Source organism: Schistocerca cancellata, chromosome 4, assembly GCF_023864275.1.
Source record: "Schistocerca cancellata isolate TAMUIC-IGC-003103 chromosome 4, iqSchCanc2.1, whole genome shotgun sequence".
NCBI lineage: Eukaryota > Metazoa > Arthropoda > Insecta > Orthoptera > Acrididae > Schistocerca > Schistocerca cancellata.
In genome coordinates, this window is record NC_064629.1 from 596,955,036 (window position 1) to 596,981,834 (window position 26,799).

Sequence of the window (26,799 nt, forward strand, 5' to 3'; positions counted from 1 at the left end):
CTCTTCTAGTGATAGTGCCATGTACCATAATCAATTACCTCCTAAATTAACACCAGCAACTACAATTACCTTATCAGACAAAGAAAAAGCGGTGACGTACTGATTGAACAAAAGTGGTAAGAAACGCCTACGTGTCAGTACTGTTCAAAATAAGTATCGCTTTGTCCGTTCTGAACGTGAATTGTATAGATGGAAAAAGGATGTCGCTGGGCGACATAAGAGTCGACTGGAAATTGCGACGGAGATAAATGCGCGACTTTTTGAGCTATTTACCGATGCCAGACAGCAGTCATTTATTGTCAGCAATACAACTTTGCGTAATTGGGCGTTAGAGATTGCCAACGCGATAGGCGCTAAAGAATTTACAGCTTCTCAAAGTTGGATTAGTCGCTTCAAAAGATCACATAAAATTGTGGCACGAAAAATAACAAAATTTGTATCGAGAAACAGGTCGGAAAATGAACTGACCCAAATCGAAATGATAGAAGCTTTTCTTACGAATGCAAAAAAGTAAGATCGCTAGTTTTAGTGAATCATACGTGTACAATGCAGATCAGTCAGGTTTTCAAAAAGAAATGCGTACGAAAAGAACACTGTCATTCAAAGGGGAAAAACATATTGAGGCGATTGCGCAGTCCACGACTTCACTCACCCATTCATACACTGTAATGTCCATAATTAGTCTGGATGGTTCATTGCTGCCTAAACTATATGTGTGTTTTCAAGAAGCAACTGGACGTTTTGGACCACGTGTCAAAAGAACAATGTTCTACGCAAACAATCTTGCGGTAGACGCATCGAAGTCTGGAAAAATGGGAAATGAAAACGTTACACTTTTCATGCGTCATGCTTTTATTCCGATCTGCGGGAACAAATCTCTTCTCCTAGATTCGTAGTCACGTCATAAAAGGTCTGATTCATTAAAGCTGTATTTTGAGCGCACCCTGACAAAGAAGTAGAGATACTTCAGATTCCACCCGGCACGACGAACGTAATCCAACCTTTAGACAGAGAATTTTTTTGTCAGTGGAAGGCATTTTACAGAAAACTAACAGAGAAAATTATTGTGTGCAGATCACTGCAGTTTCCTGTCTATCACCGTGACAATATTCTAAAGCCGTAATCAGTAGTACATTATCAATTTTCCTCCCCACGGTTTCAAAATTTGATTAAATATGCGTGGCACTCCTCGAAATATACTGATACTAGGCCTGATTCATTCCTAACACCAGCCCAGTTTTGTCTGCGGACATCTAACAATGTCTGTGATTCGCAGGGTCGTCTTTGCTTGTATATTCTTGGTGCACAAAAAACCTAGGTTTTGAACATTGTATCAATATTTCGCATTTTTGCGGTAATTACAAGAAATAAAATTTGGATGTGTTCTAAACCGTATATTTATTTGTGTCTATTTCATTGCTATTTGGAAAGAATGTTGTAGATAACATATCAGCCATATTTGTCAACGAATGTTTAATTATCATACGATCGCTTTCACTGGGGAAACAGCTCTCTCACTGCTGTGGCAAGAGAGCGGCGCATAGCTAACGCCACCTTGTCCCTAGATGGCGTTGGTATAACGTAGCGAGAGAGGTCAGGGTTGTACAAGAGGCAGTTATAAGCGCGGAAACCATGCGACAATAATGTCTTACTTCATAATATTGTTTACAGACTTCCAGGTCATGTCAGCAGCTAAAATTCTGCATACAGACTTCTTGCAATGTTAACTGACAGTGGTAAAAAAAGCAACACAGGTTTCGACATGACAAGTCTGACCATTCCCTTGTTAGATCAACTCTGAATATCCTTCGGTGCATCCGAGTTTAGTGTCATACATCAAACAGGTGTCCTGAAAAGAGTTCAGTTTCTGAACTAATGTCATTCTTGACCTGCAGTCAGCAATGTTTGTATGAATGTTCTGTAGAATAAAAATGCAGGCAATAGAATGCCATGCAACTACGATAAAAAAGTTAATCATCAACATCATTTCCTTGGGGCCTTTGTCCTGCTTCAACGCAGGGTTGGCCTTATTACTATAGATTTGACAGCGTTAGCTGCAGAGGGTGGCCGGATGCCCTTCCTGTTGCCACCCCGAACTCCGCGGGACGGAATTTGTGTACCCCAGCTGTCTGCGTCTAGTGTAAGCCATGAAATAGTGCAAACATTTTCAAATGTCTGCGAGTATTGTAACTGAAGCGGAACGTGGGGTGTGTAAAACCGCCTAAAACCACATCCAGGGTGGCTGGCATACCAGCCCTCGTCGTTAATCCATCGGGCGGATTCGATCTGGGGCCAGCACGTCTACCCGAGTCCAGGAAGCAGCAAATTAGCGCTCTTGGCTGGGCCCTGGTGGATATGACAAAAAAGTTAACATAATGCAAAAACTTTTTATGTCATCCTGCATGCCAAACTGTTGTTGGGAAAAAGGGAAGGAACTACTGGAATACATTACTCTCATCACTGACCAATTTCTATAGTAATGTCGAATTACCACTATTGGACAGTGATTGCAGAAACATGTTTAGTATGTTGATTGTGTTGTGGCTTTACCTGTGTTATATTAGTTCTGCAGTTCATTTTGTTTATTGTCTTCAACTGTAAAACAAATTCAGTGAAACCAGTATTACTTTTTGTTCAAGATTACTATCCATTGACTCCTTGCAAAATGGTGTGTTTCCTCAACAGGATTAACACATTAGCAGTCTTCAAAACAATTACACAGTAAATGGTGATTTAACAATCTGCTCTTCCTGAAGGTCATAGATATCTCCTATTTCACTGCCCCTACCTCTGACTTCACAAACTTGCATGTTTACAAAGTATAAGTGTTTTTATTGTTTTAATAAGTGACTGAACTGTTGGTGCTGGCACTTGCTTCTGCCTATTCTGGACTGCACCTTGTACACTCTGGCGCTGTTAATATAGGATGATGGCCTCTTAAACGCTAAAAACTGCACACATATGAAATGTTAACTCTTTACTTTCCAGGACACTTCCTTCGGAAGAATCATTATTCCACTGTTCATACTCCAAGTGCAAGTGTCTACCCCCCCCCCCCCCCCCCCACACACACACAGAGAGAGAGAGAGAGAGAGAGAGAGTTCAGGATCAGTTCCCTTACAGATCTTGTATTTTACAACACAAAGGGAGAGCCATATCTAATATTCATGTGAAGCATATGTAGCCCTCTTAAATTTTAAAAGGGGCTGGGGTGAGCTGAAAATGATCAAATGCGTATTAATCATCTGACAACACTAACTGGGACCCCTCCTGCATCTGTATACAGATTAAGGAAACTGTCCTCTTAGAGACAGTGGAAACTGAGAATGTTTAGGAAATCCTATTGTGAGTAAAAATGAAGAAGAAATTTATGAAAAAACATTTTTGTAGTTATCTTTTACAGATAACTATAATAGTATTACAACTAAATTATTAATAAGCTCCCTAACTTTACAAAGTAATTACAAGGACTTTAGGCAAAATATGAAGGTGGACTTCAAAATAATATATTTCACGAAGACATTCAGTATGTTGATATACAAAAATATATGTACTTTCTCCATTACATTCACAAAAAAAGTTGAAACATACACTTTGTGAATTCACATATTCTGGGCTCTAGTGACGCACAAATTAGGGAAGGTCCCATTTGAGATTAACAGGAATTCTTTGAGAACGAAATAAAATTTATATTTAAACATTTGGTTTGCAATATATTATTACAAAAGAACATAAATAATTAATTTTTTTGGAAGAAATATGAAATCTTAGGTTGCTTTGCTTCTTTCAAATTTCTCTTAGAATAAAATCATGTGTATTGCAAGCAAACATTCTCAGGCTTATTAAAATTTAGAAGTTCCTTGTCAACCTGCCCTTTCTGCTTGCTTTGGTCTCCTCTAGCACCTCTAAGTGTTGTTACAGAGGATTCTTTGAATTATAAATAGAAGTCTCTGATTGATTGTGCAGTATTATGTGCATTAATAACTCCTTCTATACCTTGCAGATCTGTGTCTGCAAAACCCTTCTCTATACAGGGATTTTCCCAGTTGCCATGAGACATTGTTCATGAGGAGAAGATTATCACTTTGGCAATGGAAAAACCTGACAGTATTTGGGCTAAATTTGTTTTCCAGGCTTTGTTTAGTGTTGTTTTAATCACTTCATTTCATGTAATAATCAATTGTTTTTTACTGTAAACAAGATATGTTTCCCAAAAGGCACGAACAACATGTGTGTGAGTCAGGGTTAAGAATTGGAATTGTAAGACACTCAGTGGTATGCTTATTGGTGTCTGTGAATGGTATCAGCATCATCTCTGTTTCTCCTAGTATCATTGAGCACCTACGCCAATGCCAGGATCAAATCTGAGGACTACACCCAGGAAGCATATTGTTTCATTTTCATGTTATCCAAGCATTATCACCCTCATTCTATAAGTAGACTGAGCCCAAAACTTCCCTTCATTGGATAATAAGAACTATCCTGCAACTGCAGCAGTTTTTTCTCACATTACTAATAAGTACAGTATTTCTTTGGAAAAAGTTAATGAGGATATCCACTTTCATTTTTGAATGTGAACATCTAATGAAGTTCAATAAAATAATGTAAAGACACAAGTATATAAATTTTAGGTAAAACAGTGAATTCAGCCAAACAACTGTGGGTCTGTGTTCTCTGGACTAGTGATACAATTATGTGTTTCCATAAAATCTAGAATGAACATAGAAACAAAAACAAGAAAGTCAGAAAGCCCATGTTACAGAAATTAAAAAAAAAGAAAGAAAACATGCACATGCAGCAGGAAATGTCCATTCTCTGGGAGCCAAGACTCTGATAATGAAAATTGGAAATGTGGGAAAGATTAGCAGCCCATCACATACATCATTAAAGAAAAGGCAACATAAGAGTTGGAGAGAAGGAGGCATATGTGCCTACAAACAAACAAACAAACAAACAAACAAACACACACACACACACACACACACAAACACACACACACACACACACACACACACACACACATTCAAAGTAGATGAGTGATGGCCCAGTAATCCTCACATTTTAAATTTTCAGAATCCGACAGTAATGGAAGATAATATTACTGAGTCATTAAGCTATTGTTAAGCAATGCAATAATGGCAAGTTAATTTTATTTACAACAAAGAAAGTATATCAACTGCCGTATTACTGCAGTTTGAATGAAGACTTATATAAAATTCTGTTCCGTTACAAATTGAATTTCACTCCATACATTTTTCAAACAATAAATGTAAAACTTTATGACAAGTTAATATTTACTTTTTGGTGAGAGATACATTTCAGCCTTGTTCAACATAAGAAAGGAACTAATGTCATAGCTTTAAATTAGTTAACATTAACTCTGTTACATATGTAAGTGAAACTGAATGTTACATGATAAGTCTGTCAATCATTTTTTGTAAGGGAGAAAGATATTAATCGTGGTACTCTACCTTTTACATAATAAACCATTGGCAACACCAAGCAACCCAGCAAATCATGAGTGAGGCTGAATGCGAAGGGCTGCAGGAGCATAATAAGGATTTTGGGGCGGCGGGCGTCTGCACAAACCATACAGCCGCCATTGCACATCACATCACAATACAGCTGACACGTATATATAGTTATTTATATATACTGGAAAATGTCACTATAAACTTCACAGAGCCTCATACATCATCCATAATAAAACTGTCAATATTTTTGTGACTTGAATTAATTACTTTACTAGAGGTTCTCCCTCCAACTTTTAATTGAAAGACAGAATTTACAGAAGTTCAATTAATTTTACTTGCAAGTATATCAAATTAATGTCACTGAGCCATAATATGGCATGCTTCTGATTAAGACCTTAACTGTATATGCTCTAATACTTTCACTACTATGGCATTAGTTCTTAAGTTAATTTTGAGTGCATCTGAAGGTATCTCATAAATAAATATTGTAAAACTGTGTTGCATTATAGCAACAATTTACTGTTTCTTTAAATGATACCTACCATCTAAACACTATTTACTTGTCATCTGTGTCACAAAATCAATAATAGTTTGTCTTACACATATGAATACCAAAACAGCACTACTACTTCCTAAGTCATATGAAGAGAATGTATTAGTTTTTTTTTTTTTTTTTTTTTTTTTTTTTTTTTTTTTTTTTTTTAATTTAGCAACTCAATATGTACACAGTTTTCCTGCACCATTTTTTCATCTTGTGAATTAACAGAAGCTGAAATGAAATAGAGTGTACTGATAATAGCTGCTCATTTACACTAACTCAATATGTATCTATCCATCCCCTTTCAATGGAAAAAAAACTCTTCACTTTTCTACAAAATATACTACAGTGCAAGCTTAGCTACATTTTTCAGCACCCAACATACTTTCCCACATTCAACAGTGTTAGCATTTATTACACAAGAAGCTACAAAACAGCCACCATCAAAAGAAGCAACCCACATGAAAAACAATTTTTTAATTAAAAGCTTGAACTAATAGTAAAAAGATTGCAGCAGACAATAATGGAAAGTAACAGCCAAATATGATTTCAGCCTCCTTCCTTGATCATCTTTCCAAAGTAATAAATTCAAGCAGCCTCATTAATAAACAAGTCAAGTGGGATACAAAAATCCAGTATATGGATAATAGGGCAATTTTAGGCAGTTTTACAATACTCTTTGAAACTGATCTCTAAACACCACAATATCAAATCCATGTAATTCTATGTACTGGTTACTGATAGTAAAATGAAAAACTGTTGCTGTTTCTTATTTTTTTATGCTTTTTTTCTTCAAATGCTATCTCAAAGATAAAGCTGTTAATTAATGCAAATATCAAGTATGAAAAATCTAGGCATACCACTGTAAGTAAATGTGGACAGCGTAGTGCCAAGAAAATGAAGGTAACACGTACAGTATACTAAATTAAATGTCCAAATACCTGTTTTGTGCTATTTTTCGCAATGTGTCTGGACACCGTATCAGTTTGTCCAACGTCTTGACTATTGATGCAAATGTTGGCCTGTGAGTTCTTTCCTTCTGCCAGCAGTCTAGCATTAATTGATATATTGCTTCTGGACAGTCCATTGGAGCAGGAAGCCTGTAAAAATTTGTATCAAAAGAAGTTAAAAGACTGTGTCCAACTAACACTGCAACAGAAAAACATCTGGGCAAAAATCAGTTTCTTTGATAGGGATTCAACTTAGTAATGTTTAGCCGAAAAATAAATTCAGTGTAATATTATTTAGGCTATCATCAAGACACAGTTTTACATCTGCAGTTACATTTCTGATATTAATACAGAAATGAAACTTAGCATGTGATCTCTAAGAACATAAAATCATTATACAATGCAAAAACTAGAGACCGGTAAAGCAATATTATTTACAATAGCAATGGAAGCATTAAAGTATATACGTATGTATGATTAATACTAGATACTTTTGTGTATTGCTTCAAAGAAGCTTGTGAAGGAAATGGTGTAATATGTTTTTATTTTCTTGCAACATAAAAATAGAAGTTAGCAACATGTGGACCAGAAACAATACATCAAGTATTACAGGAAATTTAGATGTCCATGGATGGAAAAGTCTGCAACATTCATGATGTTAGTGTCTCATAGAACAATTATAAACATGGCTTAATATTAATGAGAAGCAATGAACTTTCTCCAACGTATTAAGTATTGATAAAGTGTCAATGAATTAGAACAATGCCATTTCCAGAGTGAAGAAATTTCTGATAACATTGTGATCAGAAGAAATCCCACATTCAGGTTTAACAAAAGTGTTCTCTGTGACAACATTTCTTCATAATGCTGAAATAAGTACAACTTCTATAACTTAAGATCATACTACATAGAACAGAGACAAGACAAAGTGTCTAGAGAGTTCTGTAATGGAAAGCAGATGGGCATTGAGTAATACGATGACAAAGTCAAGGCACAGTTATTAAATTGGAAATATTAAATGAGCAAAAATTAAATTTCACAATTATAAGCACAAGGGGAAGGAGGAAGGCAGTGTGTGTATGTGTAAGTGTAAGTGTACATGTAAGAGAGAGAGAGAGAGAGAGAGAGAGAGAGAGTGTGTGTGTGTGTGTGTGTGTGTGTGTGTGTGTGTGAGAGAGAGAGAGAGAGAGAGAGAGAGAGAGAGAGAGAGGTTGATAAAATGTTCACTTTTCCTTTGTATCTAAAACATTTTCACTTACCTGTAACCCTTCTCTATAGACTTAATTACATCTTGATTACTCCAGTTCCAATATGGTCTTTCACCATAAGACATAACTTCCCAACAAACAATTCCGAAACTCCACACATCTGATGCAGATGTGAATTTCCTGAATGCAATAGCTTCTGGCGCTGTCCATCTTACTGGAATTTTTCCTCCCTTACAATAAAGAAATAAATAAATAAACACATAAAATAAAATAATATTACTTAATTAAACTAGTTATTTACTGGGGAAGACACAATATACATGTTGGGGACAATATTCTTATACTAGCTGAGAAACCAGGCACTGCAAAGGTATTTATTTATAGCTGTGCCCAAGACCTCATAATCATTGATTTTATTTTCATCCTACAAAGTTTTTCTATACACAGTGTTTCAAGTAGTAAGTCTGGGGTCGTGAACAAAGAGCTGGTTTGCTTCACTAACACAGGAGAGAGCCATGTAGAGCTGACCGTGCAAAAAGCAACTGTCACTAAGGTCCACATCTGCAACACACAGAAACTTTTATTGTGCTTTGTCTACAGTCACAGCATAGCTCACAGGGAATTGTACACATTTCAAGCAAAATGGTAAACTGTTAGGAATAAGTGGGATTGAGCGTACAAAAAATCAGTTTACTGCACCACTTCCCATCAAAATTTCCCTTCTTTGATGTTAAATTGGAATAAGTGGGATTGAGAGTACAAAAAATCAGTTTACTGCACCACTTCCCATCAAAATTTCCACTTCTTTGATGTTAAATTGGAGAGAAGTAACTTAATGCCTCTGTGAGTGAAGGGATCTGAGGAGAGAGATAATGCATGATGCTCTCGATTAGACTTACATCGCACCTCAATTCCAGAAGGTATTTCCAAAGAGTGAGTAAAAGCCTGATCTTCTCAAGCCACAGCAAGTCTTGCCTCACCATCTTAATAGGATTCCTGAGACTGCATTGTACTCAGTGCTTTAGCCATTCTAGTGTATTCAGAAAGACTTTACCCTTTTCTTGGCATTTTTATTCATGAACAAAATGAACTGTAATGAGCTGGAACCCAAATCACAAAGCAAACTTTTCGTAGCAAAGGATATAAATCACAATCAACCACCTTGCTGCTCAACTAGACATAGTTGGTAATGCTCACAAAACCTCACTGGACTGCTCTTCCTCATGCACCCTACAGCCTGGATCTCAAACGTTCCACCTTCCGTTTGGCACAATGAAGGATGCACACGCTATGGCAAGCAGTAAATGGATGATGCGAAGGTTACCAATGCAACAAGACATTAGCTATGATGTCGACCAGTGGTGGGGTACCATGCAGGCATACTGGGAGGGTGGTGTAAGACCATTGCATTAAATGGGGATTATCTTGGGGGGTAAAAAGGACTTTGAAGCCAAAAGAGTGGGAATAATATGGTGTATTGGAATCCTGAATAGAAACACTTGTATTCAGAAAAAAGGTGTTGCATTACTTATTGAGTGCCCATTATAGCTGGAGAACATTTGTAAGTTCCCTTCTTTCATTTATAATCAATTATGTTCCATTTCAGATACAAACAAAATAAATTATTGTTCTCTAAACCACACTTCAGTAGTTAATGTACAGAAAGTACCAAAACATCTCCATATATTTCAAAATATTGATATACAATTTGTAGCGGAGCAAAAATAGGGCGGTTATAATGAAAGTGCAGCTACTCAAAGAGGTCCAGTGTGGGCTGTAATTATCATATGGCAGCAAAACTTGGTAGATAATCTAATGCATTAATGCAGAAGCGATTTACACTGAAAAAAAAAAAAAAAAACAGTTACAATTTTGGCCACCAGGTCCAAATCCGGCACTGTGAATGCTAGAAAGATGTATAGAAATGTTTCTACATGTAATAGATTACAAATGGGACACGGACAAAAAATGGGTCAAAACAGTGAGAAAGGTATAAGATTGATTTTGTTATAAACCACAGCTTACACAATTTGTACAATATGTGCACCGGAGATGTTGATGAGATGCTGAATCCATAAAACAACATAATCAACAGTCACTTGCATCAGTTCCAATAGACTCTGGGCAATGTCTTCCAGTATACTGGCCTCCAGATCAGGTAGAAACTGAACGTGTACCTGGTAAATGAGTTCTTTTAGTATTTCGCATGGATTTAGATCAGGTGATCTAGAAGGCCATGCATCTGGTAAACCTCTGGAGATAAAAACATTCATTGAAGGTTGCATTAAGCTAATCTTCCACTGGGCAGGCAACATGAGGTGTTGCCTCATCTTGCATGAAAACTGTGGTTTCCACACAGCTGTGTTCTTCCAAAGCAGGAGTCACACGCTGTACAAAGAGGTCTTAACAATGTGCAGACGTCACAGTACACATGACAGGCCCACTGTGTGTATTCTCTTCAAAGGAGAATGGATCAAGAATAAAGGTGCTTGTGAATCCACACCGCACAGTCAGATATGGCAGTTGCAATGACTCATTGTGTACAACACATGGTTTAACAGTGCCCCAAATATGGCAGTTCTGCGTATTCACTACAACTTGTAGTGTAAAATATGCCTCGTCACTCCATAGAATGTTCCTGGCCACATGTCATTAACTTCAATCTGTGCCAGAAACCAAAGAACATAAAACAGTTTCACTAACTGTGCACTGTCTCTCTTCTCAGCAACCATACTATTCACTCACATCACAACATGTCAAATGACAGCTTCGATGTCATACCATGATACAAGCAGTCTACAGCACCAGATATGCACCTAGTGGCCAAACTGGAACTAATCTTTTTCCCAGCATAAAACGGTTCTGTGTTAGTACATTCGCATATCTATCAAATTTTGCTGCCATACAATAATTACAGCCCAAACTGGACCTCCAGGAGCAGCTGCACTTTAATTATAACCATGTGGTATTGCATACGTTTTCCAACAGCATTCACAATTATGCTGCTCAGAATGGCAGTGACATAAATATGAGAGTTCTAACCAAAAATGAATGAAATTTAAGTCCATTCAAAAGTTATTCTCTACACATCTGAGTAGGATAAACACTGGGTCTGACATTCACGTAAATTATTTATTACTTTCAACATTACAAACACTAACAACGAACAAAAACGAGAGAACAGTCCAATGTCACTAACGTGTTCTTTGTGAACATGGTTTCCCTACGAATGAACAAAAACTACTCTACAATATTTGGCTTCTCTGGTGTACCACTAGTCTCATCTAAAATTTGCCATTGCTGTAACTTCTGCCATTTCTTTTCAGCAATGACTTCACACTCTTTTGTAACACCACGTTTTTTCCTTAAGCTCCATCACATTTCCAGCACCATAAAGCAGAAGTTTTGTGCCTGAATCCTGTACTATCCCATCAGTCACATTCTAAAATAGTGAGCTGTGATCAGTATCATTATGGCTGGCAATCTTCTCCATTACGAGGAAATACTCTCACAGAGACTCTTCTCGTTTCTCCTTCTGTTGAGATAGCAGTTTTTAGATCTCTGAAACATTTGTCTTCATATCAAATTCTTCTCACAATGTTCTCTTCAGCATGGCCCATCATGTGAGACCTTTCTCAACCTGTGTAAATAGCTTAGCCATACCTTCAAAGTGACATTTTGGAGGAATAAGCATTTGCAGTTGGTTTCACTGCATTAGAAAAACCTTTTCTTTGAAATCTGAGATCCACTTTTGGCTGGATATCTGTCACTGCCACTAAATAACTTAGGACCACCCTCAATGTCATGAAAAAACAGAGGACATTTATCTTCTCAATGTGGAGAGCATTATGTTTCACTTCTGTCGTCTGTTTCTGAACTGTAATCTTTTCCATCTTCTTTTCCAGAAAACTCAAGTCTTTTATTGCTACTTATTTGAGATGCATCCTCTTCTTCATCAGAAGATCACCACCACCCTTTTCAGATTCTATGTTGTCAATAATTTTTAACACAAGTTTGTCAGTGTCGGATAAATGATAGCAAATTTTGGTAGTCATTTCATTTTTCATCCCACTAACTAAACACAATATATTGCTATCAATTCTGCTTCAGAAGATGATACTACCATAAATGACTTCTTAGCTTCAAGTTCACCAGCTGTTGATTAAAAAGTAAAACCTGAAAATTCTTTAAAATGTTTCCAACGTTTTCGAAAATTAACTTATATAATGAGTTAATGGCCGTAATCGCTGCAGAGGTTATATTTTTATTTATTTTTTCGATTTCATGAAACACTACCATTTTCAGACATTTTTTGTGAAGTACAACTCAGCATCTCATGTTCGATCTTATTTTGTATAACAGCTTTTATTTTGTTGCATATTTCTCCCTCCATCATAAGGTTTAAATTTCTCCTTGAATCATTCTGGTACTGCTAATAGTCACTAAAATATAAATCCTCATTGTACATCCAAAATCCACACAATCACATGTGACTATGTCATTGAAGGCAAAATGGCACTCAGAAAAGCTCATCATAAAAGTCAAAGATTAGATGGTCAGTTTGTAAGAAAAACACTTGGTCTGAGTTCTGCATATACTATTTACTACTTTCATCTTCCAACCTCAAACAATGAACAAAAACAAAGAAACAAAAGAACAGTCCTATGCAACTTTCACATTACCTGTGAACATAGCTTCTCCATAAACACACAAAACTACTCTGCAATATTTGGCTTCTTTGGTGAGTCACTAGTCTAGTTGATAGGCAATCCCTCATCCAAATCCCACATTTGAAACCACAACAGCCCATCTATCTTAATGTTGCCACGCGATTAGTGAAGAATTGTGAATAAATTGGGCACTATTAAATAGTTTCACAATACAGTTCATCAATATGATAGAATCATCAATCACTGAAAAACTTTCACATTATCAGCAATAATAAAAGATAGTTATTCAATGGATTACTTTGCAAGCAGGGCAGCATGCTATTTACATTTGCCACATTCCTTTTACATTATATACTGATGTTGAATACATCTCAGATTTGTGGTTTATAGTGAAACTGGCTGTTTTACGTGTAATTATTTTACTGTCTGACAAGAACATGTATTCATGAAATAAATAAATAGTTTAAAACATAGGAAACCACACAGCTAAGTGCTTTGTTTCAAATACATGGTAATAATTGTTAGTAGACATTTTCTGTTATTATTACAGAACTAGGAAAATGCAACCTTACCCTTGTAGTGTAGGCCCCTTCTGTTGTACTTTCAATTTCACGACTCAGTCCAAAGTCTGCAATTTTACAAACAAGTTGTGCATTGACTAGGACGTTGCGAGCTGCCAAATCTCTATGGACGTAGTTCATTTCAGAGAGATACTGCATACCAGATGCAATGCCTCTTAACATCCCCACCAGTTGTATCACTTGGAATTTACCATCATTTGCCTGAAAGTAGAAATGTCAAAATTATATTGTATCTCTTGTAATTTACCATAATTTGCCTGAAAGTAGAAATGTAAAAATGTCCCTCATTAATAGATGTGATTAAGCAATAAGCTTGATGTGATGGTTCATGCTTTCTAAGCATATACGATCAACTCAGCCAAAAACTGTAAAATGTGGAGATCAATACTCTTGAAGCTTAAATGCAATGTAAATAGTTAACTCAATAACTTAATGCTCAGTGAAGGACACAAGGGATATTAAACATAGCACCGATATTTTGTGGAAAATAAGTGAAAAGGTAATGTGAACAATGTTAGTAACAAGAATAAGAGAAGAAAAGATAAGTGTTGTAAACTGTCAGAGAAGTACATGTAAAGATAATGTATATGTATGAATATAAAAAACAAGAGCAACTTCAAGAAAAGCTGAGAACTTAGCTATGTACAAAAAGCGGTGTTTTCGAAAAGTACTGGGAATTTTCTTTTTTTGGAAATAATTTTATTTATTCTTGAAAATGTTGTGTGACTAGGGCCTCTCGTCAGGTAGACTGCTCACCTGTTGCAAGTCTTTAGAGTTGACGCCACTTCGGCGACTTGCGTGTCAGTGGGGATGAAATGAGGATAAGGACAACACAACACCCAGTCCATGAGCGGAGAAAATCTCTGACCCAGCCAGGAATCAAACCCGGGACGTTAGGCGTGACATTCCATCGCACTGACCACTCAGCTACCAGGGGCAGACTACATGATTGGGCCTTATTTTCACAGTTATAACCATATACCCATCTTTTGTCACCTGTTATGACATGTTTCAGTAGTGCTGCATCATTGTTGACTTCATTTAGTGACTCCTGGGCAACTTCCATTCACCACTGTTTTTGCTCAAAATACACGTTTGGTACAAATTTTGCTGTCACATGTTTCATACAAAAAACATCTGAAAAGATTTCATGGCACGAGCCAACTGATATGTGAACATCATCACCAACTTCTCTGTGATTCAGCGATCATTCATAATCATTTCTTTCACTTTTTCCACATTTGCACTGATTGTTGATGTGGTGGGTCATCCAGAATGTTTGTCACCTTCAACTTTCCGTGGCCATCTTGGAATGCTTATACCACTCGTAAGCCCTTGTTTTGCTCATAGCAGACTCACCAAAAGCAACATTCAACATTTCTCAAACTTTGTCACATTTAATTCTATTTTGTAGCAAAATTTAAAGCAAATTCTCTGTCTAGTTTTAAAACAAATCAATAATCACCACTCATAAACAAACAAATGTAACCTTCTTGACAACTGACTTCAGAATAAATATCCAAATGGCTACCAGTGTACAGATACACTTCAGATATTTACCAAAACACACACACACACACACACACACACACACACACAAAGGGGAAAAAAAAGAAAAAAATCATGCCAATCACACTAATACAATTTGCAAAACTACAAAACTCCTGATACTTTTTTTTAACACACGTCGTATATTATGAGAGACTTTAACAGATATTTTAAAATGAACAAACAGTGTTAAAAACTGAAATGGAACTGCACAGTTGGAAAAATTAAAATCAAAACTGAAAAATTCAGTCTGGCCACAGTTACAGGCCAGACAATGGGCCCACATAACTTGAAAGGACCTAAAGAAGTAATTTAGCCTAACAAGCCTCTTGTGCACTTCAATGTTGATAAATCAAATGTTCAAATATGTGTGAATTCCTAAGGGATCAAACTGTTGAGGTCATCAGCCCCTAGACTTACACACTACTTAAACTGACTTAAGCTAACTTATGCTACTGAACAACACACACACCCAAGCCCGAAGGAGGACTCGAACCTCCGGTGGGAGGGGCCACGCAATCCGTGACACGGTGCCTCAAACTGCACAGCCAGCCAATCCAGTATTGGGTGAGGACGACATGGAAGTAATCATAAATTACAGAACTGTCCCCTCACAATACGTTACAGATGCCACTAGACAAGCATTGAGTACTTCCTAACCACATGTCACAGTGCTCAGGAAAATTGTACTGGAAACTTGAAATATGGGAGAAAGTTACCTGAACTTGTGAGTCACAGTAAATGTTAATATGCACTTATGGAAGGGTACAAATGTGTCAAAAAGCATGAAGTGATGGATCAGTCTTCTCAGTGGGGTACAATTGAAGCCTGCTCCAGTATGGAATGCTTACAATGTGAAAGCTAACTGTTGATATACAAGCCCCCATTGAAAGTGTATAATACAAGGGCCTATTTTAAATTATATTGAAGCCTGCTCCAGTATGGAATGCTTACAAGGTGAAAGCTAACTGTTGATATACAAGCCCCCATTGAAAGTGTATAATACAAGGGCCTATTTTAAATTATATAATCCAATTTGTTCACCTATAGGACCTACTCATCAAGAGAGTGGTGTCCCAGATGACACTCTTTTTGTGAAAGAGTGATTTGACAAATACTTCTCATAAATGAGAATACTTGAATGGTCTCTGAGGTCACAAGATAGCAGCATGATGAAGCTACAGGAAGCTATTCAATGTGGTCTGTGCATACAAATTGAAGTGTTTTGTAATGTGATATTGGTTCATAGAGCTGAACAGAGATGCATATGAGATGGTAAGAGAAACACGTTTTACATGTTGGATGCTTGAGAAAGTCAGAACATTTTGATTCAAAGGAAGGTGACATGAATTTATTAAGGGAAGGAGCGTGTTATGGAGTACAAGGGAGTAGAATTTGGTTATCTGGTCAACATTTAAGTGAGTTTGGAGTTACACCCACATCATAGTAAGGGGACAAGAAAATATTATGGGAAGGAGTGTGTTATGGATGCTACTATGAGTTAGTAGAACGTGGTGATCCAGCCAGCAAAAACCAGTAGCTGTGATGTACATGCACAGACAAACAAATGATTATAGTTTCAGAAAAAAACTGGCTGATTTATTCAAGAGAAAGAGCTTCACAATTTGAGCACATCAATAACACATTGGTCCACCTCTGTCCCATATACAAGCAGTTATTCAGCTTCATACTGATTGACAGAGTTGCTGGCTGCCCTACTGAGGGATACAGTGCCAAATTCTGTCCAACTGGCATGCTAGATCATCAAAATCCTGAGACGGTGGAGGGCCCTGCCCATAATACTCCAAATGTACTCAGTTGGGAAGTGGCCAAGGTAGGGTTTGTCAAGCACGAAGATAAGCAGTAAAAACTCTCACCATGTGCAGGCGAGCGGTATCAAGCTGAAATGTAACTCGGGACGACTTGCCACAATGGGAAACAAAACAGGGCACAGAGTATCATCAGCGTACCGCAGTGCTGTGCGGGTGCTGCAGATGACAATCAAAGAGGTCCTGCTACAAAAAGAAGTTGCACCCTAGACCATCACTCCTGGTTCTGGTTGTGGCGCCATATGGCAGGTGACAGTCACGTTGGTATCCCATCACTGTCTGGGCATCTCTAGACAAGTCTTCAGGGCTGGAACCTCACTGACAAGAGTAGAATCGTCTTCAGAGATGAGTTCCACTTTGAACGGAGTCTCAATGACCAGCAAATCTACCAATTTCTGTCCTACTTGGATAATTCTTTCACAGGGCATTTCTTTTTTATTAAAGAGGCAGGGAGGAGGACAATAAGAGTTTTATAACCACTGCAGATAGGAATTATTCTTGCCCAAATGGCTGCCATTTTTGTGTCAAACTAGCACCAGTATTTAAGAAATCAAACAATTTTCTCACTGGTATTCTAGTAGATTTATTTCCAACTCATTGTTATAAAATATGACACATGAGGTTTCAATTCGACTGCTGACATCACTGGTAGCAGCTTTCAGTGGTGTATGTTTCATATCTGTTTTGTTATTTTCTCATTACTTACAATTAGGCACTCTTTCATTCATTATTACTTTCTTACTGAGAAAAGGTGGTTCACAAGACTTCTTAAGAGAATTTACTTGTTTAGTGGCCTTTAAATTGGACCTTGAAAGATAAGAATGAAACAAGTGACACGATGAAATTTTGAGTCAGTCCTTGAGGCAGGCAGAGATACTGCATTTGGTAGTGCATTACCATATTTACTCGAATCTAAGCCGCACTTTTTTTTCCGGTTTTTGTAATCCAAAAAACCGCCTGTGGCTTAGAATCGAGTGCAAAGCAAGCGGAAGATCTGAAAAATGTTGGTGGATGCTGGCACAACTAACTTCTGCCATCGAACATATGTAGCACTACACAGGCATGCTTTGCAGGCACAAAGATAAATACTGGCACCAAAACCCCTGCGTCAGTAAATAAATTAAAAAAAACCGGTAAAAGACGAGCTTTTTTCTCCGCCCCGAGTTTCGACCACTGCATTTTCATACATTATCCAACGAAGTAAATACAAATTCCGTATTGTTCATCTTCGAATGTAGCAGCATTTCAATGTACTTCGAAAATCCGACTGGCAAGACTGTTTGGGATGTTTGTCAATATGACCAACTCTACATTCTGAATTTTTTCCTACCTGTGAGAAGAGATGTTTGCTAATAGGAACTTTTATGGTTCAAATGGCTCTGAGCACTACGGGACTTAACTTCTAAGGTCATCAGTTCCCTAGAACTTAGAACTACTTAAACCTAACTAACCTAAGGACATCACACACATCCATGCCCGAGGCAGGATTCGAACCTGCGACCATAGCGGTCGCGCGGTTCCAGACTGTAGCGCCTAGAACCGCTCGGCCACTCTGGCCGGCGGAACTTTTATGAATTGTGAATCACATGCAGTATTCTCTTCACCATAAGAATAATACGAATATAAACATTTTGCCATGTATTGTTTTGTGTTTGCTGCTATCTCATTTAAATCCTGTCTGCCTAATAAACTACGAAACTAGAGTGAGACAACAGCAAATGCGGAAGAATATACATATCATGTCATGTTTACATTCCTATTATTCTTATGCCTAGTAGTGATATAGTCAGAAATGAAACACGGCAATTGACTAGATTTTTAAATCTAAGATGACTCTAATTTCTGTGCAGAATGTAATGCACTAAAGAGGCGCCTGCAAAGATTTTCAAACGGAGAAAAATTTTCGCTAAACTCTCGTTCAGAACATCTTCTATCATACACAGTCTATTATTTGGTTCTTACTGATCATTATCAAAGAAAGCAGCAGTGTAAGTAACAACAAATAGCAGTCTCTTGCCATTGTTTTGCTAATGAGACAATTCCTCTGTTCTTCTTCTTCTTTTTTTTTTTTAATTGTAAGCGGTGGTAGTGTGCACAAAAGCAAGCCATGCCACGAGCGGCGACAGGCTGTAAACACACACTATCAGAATGCGACAAACAATGCATGACACAGTACAGTAAAGCATTTTCAGCTTAGAGTGACGTAAACACCTATAACAAAGAAAATGGCGCTTATCAGATCAAAGGAAAATAAGCAATCAATTCAAACCAGATGAAGCACGTGAAAAAGGAAGGGTACCCATATAAATACGGACGGAGCGCCTGACGCATAGCAATGGCTACCTGGTAAAGCTTAACTGCTAAGCTTACGACTCGAACCAAACTACTGTAGCTGTATCGTCATTCATTCAACCTAAATTGTGTCTCATATTAAAATGGACCAACTCTGTTTCAATTTGGAGATGAGGCCTAAAACATTTCTCTCCCTTTGAATTTCGAGTCTCAAATTTCAGGTGCGGCTTAGATTCGGGAAATTTTTTTTTCCCTTGATTGCGAGTCTCATTTTTCAGGTGCGGCTTAGATTCGAGTGCGGCTTAGATTTGAGTAAATACGGTACCCCCCCCCCCCCCCCCCCCCCCCCCAAGGCATGGATCTGTGTCCCAATAACATTGTGGCACATGATTTTAAGTTGTCATCGGTGTACACTGTTGGGGGTCTTAGTTTGATTCTACAAAGAAAGCAGTTTTACCTGACTCTAGTTACTCATTGCAGATCCTTAACATGGAAGCCACAGAGTGTGCTAGTATAACTATGCAGGCAATAATCAAATGGACACAGATCTAATGCCTTACCACTTGTAGCTGAAACTTCCTGGCAAATGAGAATTACACGTCAAATAAGCACTTCAACATGCAACCTTGTATTTCCCAGCCAACACATTCATCAACAGAGCAAGCCAAATGTGTCTAATAATTCTCAGGGCAATCAGCCAATACCTCCCTCCTAAGAGTCTGACTCTACTAGAATATTTCTTAACAGTGCACACAGTCCTGCAAACCAAAAGGTTCATTCTGTGTCCATTTGTCACTCAACACGCAAATACAAGGTTTCACAATGTCAAGCTTATTTTCCATGTACAATTATTTTTTTAATGTGTTTGACTCCTTTGTGCAGTGTGGGTAGTGCTCAATGTCAATACTTACTCATTAGCTTGTAGTTTTTCTTCTGTGGAAGAGTTCAGCAAATGTTAATCAGCATCTTAAAAACACCTGTGACCATCTCTCTTTACTTGCTTTCATTATTTTTGCTTGCATTTTTTTGTAATGCACAGCTACACTGTCTTTAGTGCCACAATCATGTAGTTCGATCTCTTGTTACAGATCTCTCATCAGAAACTTCATTTCATCTCTGACTGCGAGTGTTAGTACCTTCTTTGGTGTTATTATATAGCTGCACATAGTGAAAGATGGATAGCACTGTGCTTTTATGTGAGGATGCAGGAGAAATCGTCGGATGCCCAGAAACTTTCAGAAGCTGCATTTTTCATAGTTGACAGGCTGGGCTGTAGTAGTGTTGGAGCGTCTGGAGTGTAGGCATGGAGGACCTCTGATTTCTATGGTATTGTCTGAGATCTTTGATGTCAGTGTGCTTCCAAAACACCAGGCTTGACCAGTTTATCGTCATGCAAGAGTGAATGTTGGTATATGTAGGTTCACTAACCTTTTAACAGAAGGTGAATGTAGGTACTGGTTGCACACTTGTCCCCTTACACATCACCAGCAGATATGAGATGCTACCCTTTGCTAAGACAATATCTGAGCCAGCAGAGGTTATCTCATCTGCTGGCACTGGGACTGAAATGTCTAGACAAGTGCAAAAATAGTATGATGACCACTGGGTGCCCAACAGAGTCCCTCGGGATAATGATTGACAAGTTTGAAGTATGCAAGGTTAGTTTGCTCTTTCTTTATCTGCCCTGGGTTCTCATTTGATATCTCAATGAGGCTCAGCCTGCAACTACTGAGTGCAGCGGGTGGAGCTGTTTGCAGATAATGGTTCATACCAACATGAATAACACCTGCTATCAAAATGAAGAGGCCATCCAGTTCCTTTAAATGGCTGGCTAATTTGATGTAGACAACAATCCAAGCATGGGGAGGGGCAGATAATTGCTTACAATTTGCAGTACTGCCCTCAGAATGGATCGAAGTAACTTGTTTCAAAGTACGATGAAGCAGCTAAACCAGAGACTCAAATGGTGTTTTTATTTCAGAGGTGGATATTTTGAACTCTTTCCCATGTAGAACTGTAGGGCACACCTTAACAGGTGACAAATGCACTACATACAATAAGTAGCTACTTGGGTAGCGAAATACAGTGTTGTCCATGAAAAACCAGCCCCGAGTACATAAGGCTTGCCAATTATGCATTGCTCCCCATGAGCAGATACAACAACAAATAGATAAACATGCAATAATTAGATAATAAAGAACTAACAAATAAGCTAATGCAAAGGTCTATGTTTACTGAACTGACCTCATCTTTACCTTACATTACATTAGGTGCTGAAAATGACCTATTTTTGCTCCTCCGCACTTTTGTGCCAACCCTAGATTGTTATATACACTTTGCACACCCCTGCCACATCAATTCTCAATATTTCATTACGAATATTGTCCTTCAAGTCTTTTCACATTATTGGGTTATTTGCATGACACTTTTCTTTTTAGTCTGCCCCACAGATGAAAGTCACAAATGATTACGTCTGGCAAATATGATGACCACAATCCTTTGCTGGCAGTCTTTTCTTCTGTGAATCTTTCATGAATTTGTGAGACTGACTCACATGGAATGTGACAAGTTGTCTCATCCTGTTGACAGACAGCATATGTATGTTCATGGGTTTGGAGGGTGTCAAGTGTGTGTAAAATTCCTCAAAGATTTGCATATACACAGCACTGTTTGCTGCTGTTTCAATACATACATTTCCCACAATCTGACTTGTCTGACTTACTAACACAGCACACCCTATTCCAATTTTTTCGCAATGAAGAGGTTCTTCATCAACTGTACAGGAATTTTTTGTTAACTAGTAACTGGTGTTCTGGGAGTTCACATGTCCTGTCAGATGGAACCAGGCTTTATCACTCATTAAATACAGTGGTGGATCCAACACTTCACTCTCAACTGTTCGACATACCCATGTACATTCAGACATTTTGTGTCATCTTCCTTATTCAGTCCTTGGACACATCATTTTGTAAGACTTCATCCCTATATGGTGTAAAACACAAGGACAAGACCTACATGAAACATTCACCTGTTGTGGTGGTTTACATTTCGACTTCTTTGGCCTATGGATTATGTGTGCCTGAATATCCATGATTACAGCAGGTGTACAAACGGACAAGGCTCGATCCAGTTTTGCATTTGCAGCTGACCCTGAAGTATGCCTCTTTGTCACCAAATTGTGTATACTGCTCTTTGTTGGTGTGGATATGCCAGGAAACTTCTTTGCAAATATGTATTATGTTTCCTTAAATGGACCAGTACACACATACACCTCGACTATTGCGATTCTCGCTCAAGGAGGATACATCACACTAAGATGTTTACTTCACAAGTCTTAACCAGGTCACAATGGTTTTTGTACTGACAATACAAAGCATAGTTGCAACAACTTTGAAACAATACATGACAACTGGCGGGCAACAATGAGCACTCTAGTACTCAGGGCCAATTTCTTGTGCACCACCAGGTACTTGTGGCATGTACAAGTATGTTTTTTAGGTTGGGAAAAAACTTCCGCAGACATCGTGGATCCTATTCAGAGGGAGGAATAGAATAACAATATTAACAAGCTAGTCTGAGAAAACATCAATATGTTAACTGCAGGAGTTCTCAAGTTAAGATTCTCAGAATTACTATCACTTATTAATTTTAATAATGGCACAGTAGTAGAAGAAAGAGTAAGTGCATGAAACCTGAAGTGAAAAGCAGTGAAATCTTAAAATTATGTTTGAAATATATATTGCAAAGATACACTAGATGCCAATGATGATAGCATATTTATTGCCATAAATAAATAAATTATATCTGCTGAAGTTATCATAGTACATGGATGTGAAGAGATCAGGAGCAAGGTAATTTCAAACATAGAGCAGACATGGTAATCAGATGCTTTCACAGACCACTCGTCTCAGGAGCTCTAGTCACAAAACACTTCAAGGGAATCTTGAAGAAGGTTGCAAGCAAATTTCCTGATCATGCTGTGGTACCATGGCCAGATTTAAATTTCCCAAAGTTTCACATGATTACAATACATGCCAGCAACAGGGATTCAAATGATATTATACTAAAGATCTTACACAAAAATTACTTTGAAGAGTTAGTTACAGAACCAACTCATGAAGAGTTTATCTTAGATCTTCTCGTGACATAATTAAATAAAGGGAAAGTCTGAAAAACATTAATGAAGCATAAAAATTGTGTAAAGAGAGCACAAAATTTGAAGTGTTTAATGGATCTTAAATTAAAATTCTACCAATAAATCTAACAAAATATGCTAGCGACAAAAACAGAGCACGACAAAGAGAAGGCCAAAATCCTAGATTTCCATCTTCAGGAATGGTTTGCCAAGTAAAATCATACATGTCTTCCCTTTCAATCATTGTACAAAAGTTGAAATGACAGGTATTGAGATAGGTAACTGTGGAATGAAAAAAAACAACTAAAATGATTAAACACAAGAAAGGCAATTGGCTGAAAATGATTAAACACAAGAAAGACAACTGGATCTGACGGATATCTCTAAAATTTTATATGGATTATGTGAAATAAGTTGCTCCCCCTTTAAACAACAGTTTGTACCTCTCTAGGGAAACAAAACAGTCATCTCAATACTAAGAAGTTGCTAGTCATTCATGTTTTCAAAAAGGGTCATCTGACATGCACATACCATAGACCTATGTCACTGATGTCAGTCTGTTGTAAAGTTATATGATTACTTTATTATGACCACCTCTATAGGAAACAACACATATTCTGTAAACTGTGAAACTCAACTTGCCCTGTTTTTCCATGAGATTTAAAAAGTAGTAGACAGTGATATCCTGGTCAATACTATGGTCCTTGACTCAACAAATGTGTTTGAGACAGTTCTGCACCACCACCATCTAGTTAACAACAAAATGAGCTTACAGGACATTAGACCAGCCATATGATCAAACTGGCCCTACTAGTCAATATAACTTAGTATGTCTTTTTTAACAAGGAGTAATTGCCAGATGTAAATCTAGTTATGGGCATACCAAAAGGGATAGCTGTAAGACTATTTATAAATAAGACTATTTATAAATAACATGGCGAATGATGTTGGAAGATCAGAAAGCAATTCGTGGATGATGCTGTTGCACAATGGGAAGCCACAACATTACAAAATTTGAGTTAAATGCAGAAAGATCTGCAGCACATCAATTCTTGGTGCAGATAGTGGCCAGCTGACTTTCAACATCAACAAATGTAAAATACTACTTGGCAGACATAAATAGCCAGAAGGACCCATGATTGTTTAATTACACCATTAGCAGTCAAACATTGGGATTAGCTTCAATTCTAAAAATCTAGGAGTGTGTACAGAGTAACCACATAAAACTAGCTCTAGAAAATCTATGGACCAAACAAATTCATTGGAAGAATTCTAAACATATGTGATTTACTCTCAAATGAGGTAGCTCACAAAACATTTGTTCCAATTGCTTTTTAGTACTGCTCATCCATCTGGGGCCCTTAACAGGATACAATTAATAGAGAGAATGGCATCTTTCATTACTGAGATACTCGCCCAACTCCACAAGCAGATACGACAAGGGCAGTTGTGCATCACAAAAAGGTTTACTGATAAAAATCTAAGAGTCAATGTTCCAGGAAGAGTCAAGAGAAATAACACTTCCTTCTATATTATGTCTCGCAAGATAACCATGATGGCATTGTCAAAGACATCTGAGCTCATATGAAGACTTACTGACTATCATTCATCCTGAGCACAATTTGCTATCATTCATCCTGAGCACAATTTGCAAATGGAACAGGGAATAGTGGTATGGTGAACAGAGGTGAATCGATATAGAAATTAAAAAACTGAAAGGAATAAATAGTATTTATTATTTTTTCAATGATGTAAATGATACTGGTGAACAACATACCCCTGCCACATGCTTATAGTGTCATTTGGAGAAAAGGCGTAAATGTAGATGAACTGAACAGCTTTGGTGACAGGAGTGCTTCCTCTCCCCATGGCAACTCGTCTGACTAAACTGCCAATCTGTTTATAATACTAGACCTGACACTCCTGAAACAATAGGATTCACATTCCATGCACTTACTGTGACTTTTCAATTGGTAATATTGCAAGGCAATGCTTCATGCAATGCAATGGGACAGCGCTTCTTGAATGTTAGACAATGATATAAACTGATAAGTTTTTCTCTACATTTTGGAGTCAATTATCAAATGTGCAGAAGCTATTATCATCCTTGGTGTGAACCTATGATGTCATCTGTACCTGCACTCTTCCCAATCTACGCTTGTTATGTGCCTTTTTTTCAGTTTCCTTGTTTCAAAGTGGATAATATGTTCTTCAAATTGTTGTTGTTGTTGTTATTGTTACTGTCATTGTGACAGTGGTGGTACTAGGTGTCATCATCAACTTAATTGATTCTGTCTTTCCTCTCCTGGTTTCAATGTTTTGAATCATATCATATGTTAGATGGTGCAACAGGACATTTGTGGGTGTACTGGTTACTGCTTGGCCTTTAACGATCTAAATGGGAACATTACTTTGCATTACAACCAATTACAATCTCATCCTTCTGAAATGACAATGAAGTTCATGTTTCAAAAGCTACTGAAAAATTCTCTGCAGCTGAATTCCACCTATCTATCTGGTGCTCACTCTTTGCAGACAGAAGCAGCATTCATTTTTTCCAGACACGTGAGGTTTTCCACTATTTACTTTTGCTTTTTTACTTTGCTGCTTCTTTTGTAGTATCTTTGTCCAACTGACAGCAAGATTGCCGAGATGTGACAAAAACTGACTCAGAAATCTACTACACTCTTACGTATGGGACTCTGTTGACATTTGCCTAGAATGATTTAAGGAAACAATGAAAACTCTTGTTAGGTTGGCCCTTTCCATTTTATTAGTCTCTTTACAGAGGGAAGCATTACATGAGCCCACAAAGAAATGCATCTGAATCACAACATATCACACAAATTCTGCTTGTCACCAGTATTCAACACAGTGAATACATCACAAGTGAGAAACCTACTTAATTCTTATTAATACTGAGTTTGTGGAGTAAATTGGGTTAGCAGCACAGATATATAGAGTAAAACAAGGGCTACAGGAAGTTAGAGACATGTAGCCCCCAATCTATCATGAGATATGCAACTATGACACTTGGGTTACGTTAAGAAGTCATACACTGTGCAGGGTATAGCGAGCTATGTCCTATCACTAGTGACGTGATCCGCTTTCCTCTGTGGAGGCAAGAACAGTGAGTTGGGAATAGTATATCATGTCCCTTCTGCCTGGACTTCATATACTATATCCCGTGTGAATATTATCTCATAGTGAGACTAAACAATGTACAACAGGACTGTACCACTGACTGTTTTGGGCCTATGCTTCACTACACAACTGGCAAACATAAGGCCAGGAACAGAGCCTACACAGGCAAGGTGTAATTTTGGCAGTGGTAGTCTTTAGCTTTTGCAACCAATGGTTGCCTCGTCAGGAAAGAGGGAAGGAGAGGGAAAGACGAAAGGATTTGGGTTTTAAGGGAGAGGGTAAGGAGTCATTCCAATCCCGGGAGCGGAAAGACTTACCTTAGGGGGAAAAAAGGACGGGTATACACTCGCACACACACACACATATCCATCCATACACATACAGACACAAGCAGACATATTTAAAGACCAATATGTCTGCTTGTGTCTGT

General features: G+C 37.8%; 1 protein-coding gene across 6 annotated transcripts in view; it reads right to left on the reverse strand.

Moving 5' to 3' along the window:
* The window catches only part of LOC126183210 (ephrin type-B receptor 1-B), a 363,595-nt gene that overhangs the window by 17,862 nt on the left and 318,934 nt on the right, over positions 1-26,799 (reverse strand). For 5 of the 6 annotated variants that reach the window (XM_049924992.1, XM_049924990.1, XM_049924988.1 and 2 more), the window contains 3 exons: positions 13,413-13,622; positions 8,222-8,400; positions 6,954-7,112 (listed from right to left, as the gene is read on the reverse strand). In XM_049924992.1, coding sequence (XP_049780949.1) covers positions 6,954-7,112; positions 8,222-8,400; positions 13,413-13,622 — 548 coding nt within the window. Of the gene's footprint in view, positions 1-5,471; positions 5,580-6,953; positions 7,113-8,221; positions 8,401-13,412; positions 13,623-26,799 lie in introns of all 6 variants that reach the window. The other variant, XM_049924993.1, reaches the window with a different exon arrangement.